At 37.5% G+C, this 17,500-nt stretch overlaps 1 protein-coding gene across 1 annotated transcript in view; it reads left to right on the top strand.

Moving 5' to 3' along the window:
• Nucleotides 1-12,159: 12,159 nt before the first annotated feature.
• The window catches only part of LOC136836939 (arginine kinase Met e 2), a 69,589-nt gene continuing 64,248 nt past the window's right edge, over nucleotides 12,160-17,500 (top strand). The window contains exon 1 of the mRNA XM_067101457.1: nucleotides 12,160-13,958. Coding sequence (XP_066957558.1) covers nucleotides 13,240-13,958 — 719 coding nt within the window. The 5' untranslated portion in view covers nucleotides 12,160-13,239. The remainder of the gene's footprint in view (nucleotides 13,959-17,500) is intronic.

Raw genomic sequence — 17,500 nt, 5'->3', positions numbered from 1 at the left:
TATATATTCCCAAGCCACTGAAGGAGGACTGATACAGAGTATTAGAAGTCACAAATATATATACTACAGGAACAGTGGAAATGTGTGATAAATGAATCACGTACAAAAGTTATGATAATCACATATATATACTATATATATATATATATATATATATATATATATATATATATATATATGTGTGTATTTATATATATATATACATATACATATACATACATATATATATATATATATATATATATATATATATATATATTTAATATATATATAATTTCTTTTAATCGATTTTTTTACTTTTCCCATTTTTATATTTATTCATGTTATTATCTAAATCTTCATTATTATTACTTTATCATTATCTTTCATGGGGGCACGTGCCCAGGTCTCCCCCTGGATCCGCAAGTGTGTGATACAGTCTTAAAGAAAAGGGTTTATGAAAACAATAACGACCAAAAGTTCAAGCGAAGATGCAATGCATTACTGCCCTAATGCCGTTCTCCTCGCATTTTCATACATTTTTATCTATTTATTGTTTCATTAATTTGTTTTTCTTATTTATAAGTGAGATCTCTTCTTTCTGTTTTTCCCTTGACCTTCTCTTACGTCCTAATGAACACCTTATTCAATGGAAGTTTGAATTTCAACTTTATGGCCCCTTTGATGAGCTTGTTCCATATGAATAGGGTTTATCTTTTGACTAATAATAATAATAATAATAATAATAATAATAATAATAATAATAATAATAATAATAATAATAACAACAACAACAGCAGACCCTCTTTTAAACAGGTTCTATTGAATATTATTAAAAGCCACTGCTTCAGCTGCATTTATTTTGTAGAAGACTTTTTCTATTTTCCTTATTGCGGACTTCTCTTCAGTGGAGGTGCGTGCTAACAGCTCGCCTATATTTGTCATTTCATGGGGAAAAGTCAAAATCTGAATTCTGCTTCTTTATATATTCTATACAGATTTTGACTTTTCCCCATGAAATGACAAAATAAATGAGCTGTTAGCACGCACCTCCACTGAAGAGAAGTCCGCAATAAGGAAAATAGAAAAGTCTTCATAAAATAAATGCAGCTAATACTAATAATAATAATAATAATAATAATAATAATAATAATAATAATAATAATAATAACAATAATAATAATGAGAATTAAAAGCCACAGTAGTGTTAAAAATATTTATGTACAAAGTTAACACTACTGTGGCTTCTAATACTCGATTTTATAGCCTCGTTACAGTGTCGTCTTGTTATAATAATAATAATAATAATAATAATAATAATAATAATAATAATAATAATAATAATAATAATAATAATAATAATAATAATAATATTCATTTTTATTATTTAAAGAAGCTTATAATGATAATACTTATTAATTCATTATTATTTAAATATTGGGGTTATTTACAAAATTAATGACCCTATGTATCTAGGGTTCGACAGGGGCTTGAAAGTTAAAATGGGCAAAATCTTATTGATGTCCTCAAAAGCAGTAAGAGAGACGCCCTCGAAAGGTGTCCGTTTATAGGAAGCAAGAAAGACCGGAACGTGGAGAGAATTCCGAAGTTTACCAGAAGTAGGAAAGAAAAGAGATTACCACTGGACAATAGATAGGTAAGGGCTAGTTAGAAGAGTTTGAAGTTGCTAGGATGAATTTCTTATCGTCTCTCTCTCTCTCTCTCTCTCTCTCTCTCTCTCTCTCTCTCTTAGAAGAGTTTAAAGTTGTTAGGATGAATTTCTTATCTCTCTCTCTCTCTCTCTCTCTCTCTCTCTCTAGTAAGAAGAGTTTGAAGTTGTTAGGATGAATTTCTTATTCTCTCTCTCTCTCTCTCTCTCTCTCTCTAGTTAGAAGAGGAGTTTGAAGTTGCTTGGATGAATTTCTTATTCTCTCTCTCTCTCTCTCTCTCTCTCTCTCTAGTAAGAAGAGTTTGAAGTTGTTAGGATGAATTTCTTATTCTTATCTCTCTCTCTCTCTCTCTCTCTCTCTCTCTCTCTCTTTAGTAGAAGAGTTTGAAGTTGCTTGGATGAATTTCTTATTCTCTCTCTCTCTCTCTCTCTCTCTCTCTCTCTCTTAGTAAGAAGAGTTTGAAGTTGTTTGGATGAATTTTCTTTATTCTCTCTCTCTCTCTCTCTCTCTCTCTCTCTCTCTCTCTCTCTCTCTTAGTAAGAAGAGTTTGAAGTTGTTAGGATGAATTTCTTATTCTCTCTCTCTCTCTCTCTCTCTCTCTCTCTCTCTCTCTCTTTAGTAAGAAGAGTTTGAAGTAGTTAGGATGAATTTCTTATTCTCTCTCTCTCTCTCTCTCTCTCTCTCTCTCTCTCTCTCTCTCTCTCTTCTCTCTCTCTCTCTCTCTAAGAAGAGTTTGAAGTTGTTAGGATGAATTTCTTATTCTCTCTCTCTCTCTCTCTCTCTCTCTCTCTCTCTCTCTCTCTCTCTCTCTCTCTCTAGGTGAAGGAAAACAGTTCCTTCTTTGCATAGCTGTCTCTTGCATTCCCATCTGAGCCTCTTTAAAGGGCCTCTTTGCAAATGCTAATTGCTCCAGAGCGGTTGTTAACTCTCCTCGTCTGGCAACGCCGAGGCATTAGTGTTAATTTAAGAGTTCCTTCAGTTTCCCGAAGTATTTTTTTCCCCAAACTCAGTTGATCTTGTTTTTGAGATCTTTACTCTGCGTCATTTCTCTTCACTGGGTCTTGCTTGGCCCAGTTAATGGAGATAAATCTGTTTGTTCGTTCACTGTGGATGTGGGGGTATGTCGAATGATGGTAATAGCTGGCTCCTGTCTGTGATAGATGCCTCAGGAGATTACAGGAGATTTCAGTAGCCTTGGCTTTATTGTAATTTTAATTTGTTCCATCTTCAAGTTTTACGTTAAATTTCTTTGTTCTTTTCGTCCTGAGGGTTTCAGCTCTCTCTCTCTCTCTCTCTCTCTCTCTCTCTCTCTCTCTCTCTCCCCAGCCTTCTGTCAAAGTAGATGTCATCATATTATGCTAATATGGCGGGGGGGGAGGAGGGTGGTGGGAAAGGAGGGTGATTCAGAGAGTAATCCTCAAACTCACCGAAGTATTCGATATTCATCAATCTCTCTCTCTCTCTCTCTCTCTCTCTCTCTCTCTCTCTCTCTCTCTCTCTCTCTCTAGATATTCAATGATGCCTCCTTCATTCATTAGGAGAGCTTCTCTTAACCTTCATTATTTCTATGGGATTATGGGAAGCCCTCATCGGATGCACGGAACCCTGGTTCGATGTTTGCGAGCGCAACTTCTTCCTTCCGCCGAGTAGAACGGCTGGTCATCTTTAAGCTCCTCTGGCAAGAAGCTCTCTCTCTCTCTCTCTCTCTCTCTCTCTGTGCTGGATATGGCAACAATTCCGTGCCTGCAGCAGAGACTGCATCGCCAGGGCCTTCCTTCGTTTTTACCCTGTGTATCACGCTGGTGTCATCTGCGGCCTTCGCAGATAAAATCGGATGGTGGAGGCCCCTAAAAGGCATTGTTTGATAAAGCTGTCTTGTGGCTAGCGGTAACATTTTTTGTTCTGTTGATATCGGGCATACAGGGCATGAAGCTTGTATAAAAGCGTATACAATACCACTGCTGGTAATGGAAGGTACTTTAGCTGGAAAGAAGAGACTGCTGAAGGAGTTACAGTTCACTGAACACTGAAGATCCAGATGATGACTGGACAGAGATGATGCTTGCCAGTATGACTTGGCAGGTTCAGCAATGAGTCACATCGAGATCCAGAAACCTAAGGAGTGAGTGAAGGAGACTTTTAAGGAGAGTGGTCTTTGTAATATCCTTGTTTATAAGCAGGTATGGGATGTTTTAATAAAATACCAATTTATTAAGGTTTGGTGACTCAGTATGTAAAAATGTCAATTCTTACTTGGTCTGTAGCAAAGGCGTTTATGTGTACAATGTTTCCCAAATATAGAGACTTCTTGCAATACAGCTTTCCCTATCCCATATAAGTTAAACTACCGGGAATATAAGAAGCTGATTAAGGCTGCCATTTTTTTAATTACTCTTCAGTAAATTAGAATTTTTGAAGCTGTTGCCTAATTTACGAGCTAACACTCCGGTTTCCTTTCCTTTTTGGGATCTTTTGCCGCTTGCATCAGACGGCCAAAATTTTTTGCAAGTTGCGGGAGTGCTTGATGCTGTTTTTTTTTTTGAGGGGTGGGGGGCAGTAACTGCTATTTACTCCAGCTGAGACGACTTACTTGTGCCAATACAACGAACAATGATGTAAAATTTAAACAATCGTTCTCACTTTAAAAACACATTTGAATAGAAGCTATGGCGGAGCATACGGTTTAGGAAAGCTTATTATTTGGAGACTGCTGTGAGATAGTAAATATAGCATGGTAATTTAGCACCTGGAAGGACGTGGTTGATGTACCGGTAACGCCACAAATATTCCCACTAATTATGCAAAAAATACTTGCAATGAGGTGTTACTGGGCGGTCACACTCATCCCAAAATGCAACCACTTGGCAACTCCACGTACCCGGGAAGCAAATTCCTGAGATGTATGCTAGTATTGCACCAGCCCCGGTTTTGTTTTGCCATGCCCTTAGGTTAGGTTGGGTTAGGTGGTTAGCTTAGGTTGGGTTAGGTTAGGTTAGTGCCCGGTCTGTAATTTGGGCGTGGGAAAACATAGTGAGATTATTTTCAAGAAAATTCTATGGTTGATTTTTAAAATGTGGCGTCCCGCTTTTTCCAGAAAAGGTCCCGGTACTCGGGAAAATGCCAACCGGGAACGTGACGTATGAGCTAAGGAGATTCAAGTCCCAAAAGTGACTCAGGTCTTCTATCGTCCATGCGAGAGAGAGAGAGAGAGAGAGAGAGAGAGAGAGAGAGAGAGAGAGAGAGAGAGAGAGAGAGAGAGAAAGCCCATCCCCAAAAACCTCTCAGGGGGATTGTAGGCTTCGATGGTTCTGGACCTTCATTGAAAGGATTCTTTTTTCTTATCTTTTTTTCCAACGTGAAGGTTACTCGGGTTTTTATAAGAACGTTGACGTTTATAGAAAGCTGGCGAAATGTAAAGTCTCTTCTCCCTTTCCTTCTCTTTGTCATGATTCCTAGGTCATACCCACTCTTCATTTCCCCGCTTTTTTAGTTTCTTTCGGGCATGCTTATGTATTCATTTAGTATTGTATGTTGATTTGTCAGCGTGTACCCTTTAGTCACTATAGGTTATTTATCGAGTTTTGTGCTTGCCTTTAGTTTATTCACTTGTATTACACTATATATAATATTGTCTGTTCACATCTACTCTGAAGTCACTTAAGTTTTAGTTTTCTGTAAAACTATTGTGCCGGCTTTGTCTGTCCGTCTGCACTTGATTCTGTCCGCACTTTTTCTGTCCGCCCTCAGATCTTAAAAACTACTGTGGCTAGAGGACTGCAAATTGGCATGTTGATCATCCACCCTCCAGTCATCAAACATACCAAATTGCAGCCACCTAACCTTCGCAGTTTTTATCTTATTTAAGGTTAAAGTTATCCATAATGGTGCTTCTGGCAACGATATAGGATAGTCCACCACCGGACTATCCTATCGGCCGCGGCTCATACAACATTATACCGAGACCACCAAAAGATAGATCTATTTTCGGTGGTCTTGATTATGCGCTGTAGAGGCTGTACAGTAAATTCGATTGCGCCGAAGAAACTTCGGTTCATTTTTTACTTGTTTCATTGAGTTCAGTGCTTGTCTCTTAGCAGGACCAGACGAAAACTATGGAGAGGATCTTGACAGCACTTTATGAAAATACTCAGTAGGTAACTTTCTCTAAGTAACAGTCGTTTGGTGGGTATCACTGGTAACTGGTTTATTAGTTTGTCTGTATTATGAACCACGACAAAAAAATTTTCTCTCCGTAAATATAAATCTTGTTTCTTCAAACTGTCTTCGCCCATTTTCTATTTATTGTTTTTTTTTTCAACGCTTTACTTGAATCATTTTTATTCATATTTTTTCATAATTTGTTTTCTTTTGCTACATATTTAATTTTTATTAACAAAAAGTTCAAAGAAACCCATTATTATTATTATTATTATTATTATTATTATTATTATTATTATTATTATTATTATTATTATTATTATTATTATTATTATTATTTTTATTATTATTATTATTATTATTATTATTATTATTATTATTATTATTATTATTATTATTATTCAACACTTTACTTGAATAATTATTATTTTTTCATAATTTTTTTATATTTTTATACATATTTAATTTTAAATATTATTATTATTATTATTATTATTATTATTATTATTATTATTATTATTATTATTATTATTATTATTATTATTCAACACTTTACTTGAATACTTATTAATATTTTTTCATAACCTTTATATTTTCTACGTATTTAGTTTTAAATAAAAATTCAAAGAAAGTTATTATTATTATTATTATTATTATTATTATTATTATTATTATTATTATTATTATTATTATTATTATATGAGTCAAAAGTAGCCCAAGGAGAAAACACCACCTGTTCTCTGGAGCCATTTTGCAAAAAGCCATAATTCTTCTCACCTTATGATTTATGATATATTTATTCTGCGTCTTCATTAATCGTTGTGTCTCTTTTGGTTGTTTGTCCAAGTCTCCCAGGAGTCATTATTCGCTCCCCTGGAGGCGATGAATCGAAAAACAACTTTGGCTTTCGAAAAACAACTTTGACTTTCAAAAAGCAAAAACAACTTTGACTTTCAAAAAATAACTTTGGCTTTCAAAAAACAACTTTGACTTTCATGAAACAACTTTGACTTTCATAAAACAACTTTGACTTTCAAAAGAAAAACAACCTTGACTTTCATAAAGCAACTTTGACTTTCAAAAAACAACTCTGGCTTCATAAAACAACTTTGACTTTCAAAAAATAACTTTGACTTTCAAAAAACAACTTTGACTTTCAAAAAACAACTTTGACTTTCAAAAAACAACCTTGACTTTCAAAATACAATTTTGACTTTCTAAAAACAATTTTAAATTTATAAAGAAGAAGAAGAAGAAAAACAATTTTGACTTTCTAAAAACAATCTTGACTTTCTCATTGCTGAAGGAAGGAAATGTCATTACAATCCCGATAGAATCTTTGCTAAAATTTCTTTGACGCTTCCACAGATTTCCCATTACGTGGTTGAGTGATTATCCGGATGGAATTAATTTAGTGGTTAGTAGTTAGTCATTTTATTGGTAGTTGATTAGTAGTTTCTTCTGAATAATAATAATAATAATAATAATAATAATAATAATAATAATAATAATTTTCTTTGGTTTTTGTTTAAGAATAAATACGAAGAAAAAACATTATAAAAAATGAATGCAAATGATTCAGGTAAAGTGTTGAATAATAATAATAATAATAATAATAATAATAATAATAATAATAATAATAATAATAATAATAATAATAATAATAATAGTTAGGAAATCCACGTTGATGTCAAATTGATAATAAAATCATTGTGGATATCTTCACCATTTTAGTGTTTCATGCGATAAGAGATTTTTATAAATTTTAATAATAATAATAATAATAATAATAATAATAATAATAATAATAATAATAATAATTAGTTAGCTGTTGTTTTCCGTTAGACTGTTATTATTAACCCACAAAATCAAATGCCTAAAAGTAAGAAAAAACAGAAAAACGAAGACAGGAGAAGAAAACATACTGAATAAGTAACACAAACGACAGTAAACATAATAAAACCACAACTGACAAGAGATATGTCAAGCCCTTAAATTCTGCCAAAGCAACAGAGATGTAGCCATGGACGCATTTTGCCTCCAAAAAAAAAAAAATGTGCTTGCCTTCAAGCTGTGTAAAATACTTTGCAAAATACTTTGTAAAATACTGTGTAAAACAGAGCGTGATTCTCGTTGCTAATCGCGTATAATGCAGTTTGTGCTTGCAACGAAATGGAGTCGCAATGGCAGGGATTTAGTTTGTGCGTTTTACGACATTCCCCGCATTCAACGCTGTCGTAAACTGGGGAGACGTCTTACTTGGTGGAGAGTGTGAGATAACATTCCCCAATTGCTTTGGGATGAATCATGCCTCGGCATTCTTTAGGCGGTGGCAGTATTGATATTATTAGCAATAGTAATAACAGTAGTAGTTTTAGTTAATATGTTTGACATCAAAACGTTACTGCGGATTTTAATTTAATAATAATAATAATAATAATAATAATAATAATTTATTATTATTATTATTATTATTATTATTATATTATTATTATTATTATTATTATTATTATTATTACTACTATTATTATTATTACTGTGGCTGCTGTTGTTGTAGGTTAGTAAGACCCATTAATAGTCGAGTGTTGAAGATATTGATAAAAATTACAACCTACTCTTGAGCTTTTTCCATAACTCCAGCTTCCTTCCCCAGAGAGAATGAAACATTTCATGACTATTTGACAGGAAAACATACCTCAAATTATCATACAATAAAGGCTATATTTGCAATGCCTTACGGGGGATCACCCTTGAAAAATGTTAATCTACTGGTTTTCAAGTAAAGTTCAGTTTCTCTTGACTTTTATTTGGTTTAAGGATTGATGTAGTTGGACAAATTTCGTGTTGGTGCGGGTGGGGGACAGTGATTACAGTGTTCCTTCCAAGGCACAGTGTAGGTGGTGCTGTTGAGAGTTCCCAGCCCCCTTAAAAAATAGACGAAACCAATTAAGTTTAATCTATTTTGACTTCCATTTGGTTTAAGGATTTATATGGGCGGACAAATTTCGTATGGGATACACTGATTACGGTGTGCCCTCTGATGCACAGTGTAGGTGGTGCCGCTGAAGGTTCCCAGAACAGTGAGTACCTTTGTCTTCCCAAGACCCCCACAAAAAAAAAAAAAAAAAAGAAAAAGACGAAACCAAGAAGCATTGGAGTACCAATTTCCCACGAGGAGTCTTTCTTCCCTTAAGATGGCAGCCTCTCACTAATTCATGCTTGCGCGCTTTGAACGAGTTAATTGTCTGGTTATAAATCTGTCGGGATGAAGGAAAAAGCCCGTATATTAATTGCAACCCCGATTTTAATACGGAGGGTCGTTTTTAGCGTCATTGAGCCGCTCATGCCTGCATTTAATGAGTCTCTCTCTCTCTCTCTCTCTCTCTCTCTCTCTCTCTCTCTCTCTCTCTCTCTCCTAGATAGCAGCAATATCGCGACGATAAAGCGTTTCTCTCTCTACCTCTTTTCATTTAGGTATCGGTTTTGGGACAACGTAGATCTCTCTCTCTTTCTCTCTCTCTCTCTCTCTCTCTCTCTTCATTTAGGCATTTGTTTCGTGACACCTTAGATCTCTCTCTCTCTCTCTCTCTCTCTCACACACAGACACACAACCTTTTTCTCTTTGTTCTAGGTTTATGATCTCCTCCCTTCGTTGCCCCTGGTTAGCAACTCTCTCTCTCTCTCTCTCTCTCTCTCTCTCTCTCTCTCTCTCTCTGAAAATTGCATTTAAAATTGATAGAATTAACGTTAAACCATAGAGTCAATACAATCCCTTTTCCTTAGATTCTTACGAAGAGCCGTCTACATCAATTGCTCTCCGTTTGTTATTGTTACAGCACTAACCCACCCTCCATTTTTTGTTGCGGGGAGGTGGGGGGGCGGGAGGTTCACCCCCACTTTTTTATGGGGTAGGGTGTTGTGATGGAGAAGGGGAGGGAAGGGGGAGGGGGAGAGTGTGCTTTGGAGCTTTCAATCCAGTGCCATGTTTTGCGGACGAGAGCTGTAGTCATTATCCCGATCTGCGATGCGCGATGCTCGATAATTAACCGTTTTCATCCGACAACAATCGTCTTTTTTTGTAGCTCCCCTCCCCCCCTTTTTTTATCACTGTAATTTATTGGGGTTTTGTTATGGGAACATCAAGGATTTTTTATTTTTAGTTTTTTTTTTTAGGTTGCGTTTTGATGGCTGGTTATTTGCGACGTCGCCGTGATCAGCATCATTGTTAACATCAACATCAACATCATCATCATTATCATCATCAACGTCACCGATGCTTACCCACCCAAACAATGTGGCAGTTCTTCCCTGACCCGGGCGGGAAAAACGGGCGGGAAAAACAGGCGGGAAAAACGATGGAGTCTCCTCACGCACTCATTGCTAGTAGCTCTGACCCGAATCCGGGGCCTTCCCTTTGCCTCCGAGGTTTTCGGCGTATAGTGGTTCCTTAACGTCTTCGTAGCCTCTTCGGCCAACAAACACCAAGGATCAGGTAACTAATAACCATAATTATGGCTGGAATTGCTTCAATACAAGATAGACATCCGGTGTTAACGTCGGTTATGTATAATCTGAGTAATTACTGTATTCTCCTCAGCGCGAAGAGTTTCAGCAAGCCACACACAGGAAGCAGGAATGTCACAGATAGAATGACAAGTGCCAGAAAGCTGTTACCGTTTCACCTGGGACAAAGCAACTGTAGTACCGTAAGAGCTTATGGAAAAAGGCGCTACCTTAAGGACAAAGAGGCCAGGAAAGAGAATTTTCATATTCTACGGAAAGCAAGCATGCAGCTTTATGAGTTCTCCCTGTTAGATGATGTCACGCAAGTTCGATCATTTGAAGAAAATCTTGTCACCAATGTTCGATATTTTGGCTGCCAAGTCTGGCGACAAGATCCTAAAAATGCCTGCAGATGTGCTTGTGTGATGACACAGTAAGGAATAAGGGATTTATACGGTTAAAATAAGACACCCAGCAATCACCCTCGTGAATGAAAAGCGTTAGTCATCTTGCATTTGCCGGAAGTAGAGAAAACTGGACATGAAATTCTCTCATGTAAGTGAAGAGATGATCGTCACTTACGAAATGCACTCACTTATACATCCAGATTGTTATTATTATTTTTTTTTGTGATGATTGACATTGCATTTTTTCTATAGTTGCAATTTTAAACTTGCAAGTACTGGAACAGGAAATTATAACTGGTTGGTGGTTTGTATAGATGAAGCAGCCTTCTCTCAGGAGGTGTTTTTAAGTGTGATAAACTTTTGGAGGGTATATGGACCTCTGGACTCATCAGACCAAACAGAGACGAGTACCACCTTATATGGACGAGATCCCTACGTTCAAACTTCTCTTATTCTGGCCTGGGGTTGGCATGTAGGTGGATGTTATGTCTTTTCTCTTAACTCAATGGCCAGAGTCTTGCATCAAAACCGGGGTGCGAGAAGCTCTGGGGCACAGAGGAGCCTGAGAGGCCAACAGAGTGGACTTTGACTCAGAAAGAAATCGGGTTATAGGGATCAACATCCAGAAGGAACATAACATTCCGGACCACTTCATGAGACCATAACAATCATGTTCTATTAATATCAACGTGCATTTAAATGGGATATGCCAAACACCCAGAAACTTGTCTGGAAAACGTCAGCAGACTAAAAGGGCCATTATGTGAAAAATAAGAATAAAGCGAAGAGGATATATATATAAAACGAAAGAAATGGCATCAGTAAGAAATAAAATAATAAATACATTGGATAGATAGACCAAAATAATAAAAAGAAAAACAGTGAAATTAAAGAGTGCCAGAGCGTACCCTCAAGCGATGGAACTCGAATCCAAGACTATACATTTTTTTTTATCTGATAGGTAAGATGGGTGAAAGAAGAATAAGGGCAGTTAGCTAGCTAACCATGGTAGGAAATTGTTTAGAAAGTTAAGCATTAGTAAGAGTAATGTAAAGTGTGGTGTGGCCCTATAAAAATTCACAGGCGATGGAAGTAGAGCATAATGAAGAGGAGGGAATGTTTAAGTGACCTCGTGTGCCCCAGTGTAGGTTGGGCATTTAATCAACCATCCATTATTTCAGAGGAGACTCAGCCTTAGAGGCTTCTCTTCATCTTATCAGTCATTTCTTGGGAATTACTTCCTTATCTCTGTTGATAACGATATCAGGATAGTGTCATTTAGTGGACTCTACAGTAAAGTGATAACAGGTCCTTCTAAGAAATTAGTTTCGTCTATTCATAGGAACATGAAAGATTATTTTTATCAGTATTGCAAAACAAACAAAAAATAATAATAAGATACATTTTTCTTCCTTAGTGAGAGGTATAAACCAATTACCTTTAGTTATCTCAAGATCATCGATTACCCCGGCTACAAATACCTTTCAGAAAAGGAAAAGTCCTTCAAGGATTGTGATAGATTTATGTTGGTAAGAAATACCCATTCAAATTTTTAATCATATGTATGCAGTAGGATGAACAAGATATAAAATGACATGCACCACCGAGTATGTCGAGATGTACATGATTAAGAAAGCAGACGAATGGACCAAGAAACCGGATGTAGTTGATAAGGTTGATATTTCCTTAACTTCGGAGATTGGCTGCAACTTAATCGACCCTACATCCCATAATTACATGTCCTGGGCACATAACTTTATGCCGAGAATAAAGGAGAGACAAATATCTGTCACGTGCCAGTGGGCAAGACAATACTAAAGCTTCTTTTCAAGCGTTCCTTCCACCCCTACGTGTATGTAACATAAGCAAAAAGGAAATAAAACTCACTTTAACAAGCAAAAAATTAATATAAAAGTGCTTAGCAGTTAATGAATATTTAAGAAAATTTAAGAGTGTGGAAAAATGTCTCTCCTTCGTGAACTTTGTACAACCTGAACATCACCTGTGTTAATGCTAAACATCCTTATCTGTCACTGGGACTCTTCTGAGGTGAACTCAATCTGTCGATAAGGCGTAAGGGGAATATAACCAAAGGAATGGTATTAACATCACTTTATAGAAGAAGGGTAATTGAGTCACACCTCTTTTCGAATGTCTCTTCATTTGACAGATTCAGTGCTATGAAAAGACGGGGTCGTTAGTAGAATGAAGCTTTGCGGCTAATTTCTAAAATCAGGCCGGGCTCTTCTAAGATATGCGATATCTTCGATAGCATATCTTGTGGTCCCCGCGATGATCCGTCTTGATTACCTCTCCCCCCCTCCCCCAACACCGTCTTCTGTCCAACCCCCTCTAATTCCCCGTGCCCCTCCTTCCTTTACCGAACAACACCTACTCATTTCAAAAGCTTTTTCGTCGTTTCTCTGCCTCGGAGTGCTGAGCTAGTGAGTGACCCTGTCCTCGAAGGAAGTGTTCTTAGGAAACCTGTCTTCCTCCTCCTTTTCCCTCGCACCTCAGCGGCCATGGGCTTGGCTTGTTGCAAAGACAAACCTTCCGTGACGAACCCCCAACGGCCGATTTCCTCATCCTTCTCCGGGTCCAAGAAGAAAACAGCGGCAGATCCTGTTCAAAGGCAGCCGACGCCCTCAGCTAAGCCAGAGGGCCCTGTGCCAGTACAGGCCACTTCCTCAGCTGTCCCAGTCGCTAAGCCTCGAAATTTATCCACGGGTCCTCCTTCCGACAAGAAGGATGAAATCGATCACCACCAAAGTGAGCCAGAACTGAAAAATGAGGTTGCCAAAGAAGTTGAAGACGAAACCTTGCAACAAGGGGAAGTTCACCAAAGTTCGGAGCCACAGGAGGAGCCTCACAGCGAGGTCCCCCCAGAACCTACTACAACAGAGGACGATTCACAGAAATCTGAGCCCGAGGAGGAGGTAGGGACTGCACAAGAGGAAGAGGCCCATAGTACTGAAGAGACGAGGGCTGAACCTGCTGACGATGAGTCTGAACTTCGAGAGGACTCCAGTCCAGAGGACACCTCGCCAGTTCAATCTCCGTCTGGTGAACCTGATGGGGAGGAAACGAAGGACACAGAACTTGCACTGACGGAGGAGCAGCCACATAGCACCCAATCACATGTAGAGGAAACTGAAGAGATAAAAGAAGAGGAGGATGATGTGCCACCTCCTCTTCCTAGCTCCCCTCCCCCAGAGTCAGACGAAGATGTGGTCACTGTAAGGTAGGTGTAAACAATTTAGTTTTCTGGGTGAACTCCATTCCTGACCAAAGGGAGAGAAATGCTTACAAATCAAGCTCAGTTCCATTCAGCTTCTGTCTGTCGTCCTTTGCCCGGGCGTTTCTGTGAAATGCCAAGAAGCACGTCTTTCAGATTTGGAGGGAAAGTGTTGTAACAATGTATACACCTCCTTATGACGTAACAGGGAATACATCTTTCAGTTCTGGGATAGGGAACAACAGGAACCAGTATCAAGAACGCGACTTTAATACGATGAGAATATTTTTGTTTCTGATTTTCTTTCAAAAGCCCCATGTACAAAACCATATCGTCATTTCCAAGGTCAACATTCAAGTGATCAGTCATCAAGAGCTGTCAAGATATTAGAGGTTGGTGAGTTTTCCTTGTCTCTGATAGAGGGAGCTTTTAAAAGTGCTTGATGAGCCAGGAGACCCTTGAATTCTGAGCCGCCCCCTGAGGGCCAGTCATTTGAAAATGTGATGGGTTTTGCTTCTTGACTTTTCTTTATTTTTACTCGGATTCCTTTCAAGGGGCGGCTCAGAGTTCAAAGGTCTTCTGGCTGATCAAGCACTTTTAAAAGCCTCCTCTATCAGAGACAAGGAAAACTCATCAACCTCTAATATCTTGACAGCTCTTGATAACTGATCACTTGAATGTTGACCTCTTATAGCCCTTAGATTACTCCTATGGAGAAGTTTTTCAATGCTTTGAAATTTATGGGTATACATCCTCACTCATAATTGAGAGTGAAATTTCCATGTTAGAAATACTTAGGCATACTTCCTCACTCATAATTGAGAGTTAGAAATACATAGGCATATTTCCTCACTCATAACTGAGAACGAAATTTCCATGTTAAAAATACATAGGCATACTTCCTCACTCATAATTGAGAGTGAAATTTCCATGTTAGAAATACATAGGCATACTTCCTCACTCATAATTGAGAGTGAAATTTCCATGTTAGAAATTCATAGGCATACTTCCTCACTCATAACTGAGAGTTTTTTTTTTATTTTTTACCGGAAGACAGAGGGCAGCATTTTAGGATAATCTTATTCCTTACGTGAAGTAATTGGAGTTCTCATTTTAGATTAGGTGTAGGAAACAAAAAACAAATATTTTGATTTCTCATTATGTAAAAGAAACCAAAAAGGTTTGGAGGAATATCTCACTCCCCCCCCCTCCCCCTATATCAACAATGGCGCTGCCTAATGACCTTAGAAGGGTCAGTCCATTTAAGGAAATATTTTCATTGTACTCCTGGATAATGGCTCCTAATCCTGCTTATTTAAAAACGTAGTGTTTTTTAAAATCTATTTCGGATTTAGGAAAGCGATTATTTTATGGATGGGGGGAATGTTATTCAACAAAGCGCCTTCCACTAGTCTGCCAAGTTTCATTGAATATTATTTTGCTATTTTGAACATTCATTTCCTAAAATTGAGTGATGGTTTTTTAAAATCAATATTATGTTTTTTCAAATGAATATTATGTACCAACTGGCCAAACGTGATACATTTTAGTTATAGCAAAGGACTTTATTTTAATTTTTTTTTTTTTTTTGTATCCATCTAGTATTGTTTTATGAAACAGATAGTCTGGACACCCATCTTGTAAAAGATACATGCAATCCAAATGGTTCAAAATAAATGATCTCTCTCTCTCTCTCTCTCTCTCTCTCTCTCTCTCTCTCTCTCTCTCACAAACAGACAGAATCAAAGTCCATTGCCTGTCTTTTATGAGCCATCTGTATGGGGGCTATTTACTGGAGGACTATTCTAAAGAAACCACGACTCTGGGGTTGGTCTAAGAAACAGAAGAAAGGAACAGATCTTTAGCTTTCAGTTGAAACAGTTCGTTGTTTTTACAATGTTAGGCTTTAGGTCAGTTATGTTGCAGTTGATGTTTGAGCTTCAATAAAATCTTTGGGTTTAAATTCTTCAGTGAGACCCACGGTTTCTAATCTTACTAGGTGTATGGTGTTTCATGAGTCAAGTTTCACTTAAAGGGCAAAGGTAATAGTAGCTTATCTTGCTTTCCTTAGGCTTCAGTACGCACAGGTAAAGATCTTTTTTTTCATGTTACAGTAATCATGGGTTGTCTTTTTTTTTTTTTTACAAGATGGAAGCTTGCCCATTTATCAAAATGGAATAATTTCTGGTGCCCTCCTATGTTCTGATGGTCTGCAAGTCAAAACTATCGAATTATCTTTCTATGAGAAACTGTGTTTGCAGTGGAGTTGTTTCTTCTTGACATAGTTATACTTGGTTCCTCATTCTGATGAAAGTGTATCAGCATTTTTGTAGCTCTAAATTTGTATTATCTGATTAGGCTCTTTTTTTCTTTGCCAATCTTTACATTCACTAATATCAGGATAAAAAAGAGAGTGAACTTTGTGCTCTTCATAAATTGGAATGGCCTCACTTACTCTGAAGCCTTTGATAAGAGTCGTGTTCTTAAAGTCTTCTTGTAGCCAAGTTTGGCTAGCCTTTGGAAGAGGTCCTATCCTTCTTTAGGCTGAATCCTCAGAACAGAAACCTCGGTGTCCACGCAGAGTGGATAGGAAAATGATGCTTACCACAACAGATGTGACATAGAGACTCCTAGAGACAGGAGTTTGCTCCACAGGAAACTGTACATAACGAGAACTCCTGCACAAGCGGGCCAGAAGCGTTCAGTATAGCGAGATAAGAATATGAACCACAGTCATGATAAATCTTCCTTATCTCGGTCAGTGCATCCCATACCCCCTAATTACCCCCCCTCCCCCCTTCCCCCTTCCCCCCAAAACCCTCCTTGCCTCACTTCAAATGTCAACATCAGTTGATAAGAAATCAAAGTTATCTTGCTGTTTTTTTGTTATCATTCCACTGGGTATTTACACCAAGTTAATAACTCGAAGTTGGGTTTTCTCTTTGAAGCAGAAACTTTTCATCGATTACGGTTATTGTTGTTATATATGAGACAGAGGTCTTAACGGTGGTCATCCTCTTCCATAATTGCTCTTCTTTTGAAGGTCGTCCATGAAAATTAACAAAGGAGTAGCCTCCAGTGTCGTTTACTCAGAATATCACAATGTACATTGGAATGTAGAGTTGTGTTCAGTAGGAGACATTGGAATTTAGAATAATTGTGTTCAGTAGGAGACACTGGAATTTAGAATTGCGTTCAGTAGGCATTTTTACCCCTTCAAAAGATATATTTGTACGGCATGTTTGGTTCTGGTTACAGATGAATGCTTTCGAAATCATTTTATTAATTTTACAATTTGCTGTTAGTAAGCTAATCCAGGTTAGCAAGTGGCAGGACTGGTGTTCCTTGAGCAGAATAGGAATCACTCTGAGACTCAGGCAGCACTGCTACTCTGGGTGTTTGTTGGCTTACTTGTGAGAAAGTCTGGAGTGCTGATGAGTTGCAGCGAGATCTTAAAATGAGTTGAAGTTGAGGAGATAAGAGTTGTTTTGCAAAATCTGATCCTTCGGTTAGTATCAGCCACACTGTATACTGCACTAGGTAGGAGT

The sequence above is a fragment of the Macrobrachium rosenbergii genome, chromosome 57 (assembly GCF_040412425.1).
Source record: "Macrobrachium rosenbergii isolate ZJJX-2024 chromosome 57, ASM4041242v1, whole genome shotgun sequence".
Lineage (NCBI taxonomy): Eukaryota > Metazoa > Arthropoda > Malacostraca > Decapoda > Palaemonidae > Macrobrachium > Macrobrachium rosenbergii.
Note: the sequence above shows the minus strand (reverse complement) of the source record. Positions and strands in the feature narration are given on the sequence as shown.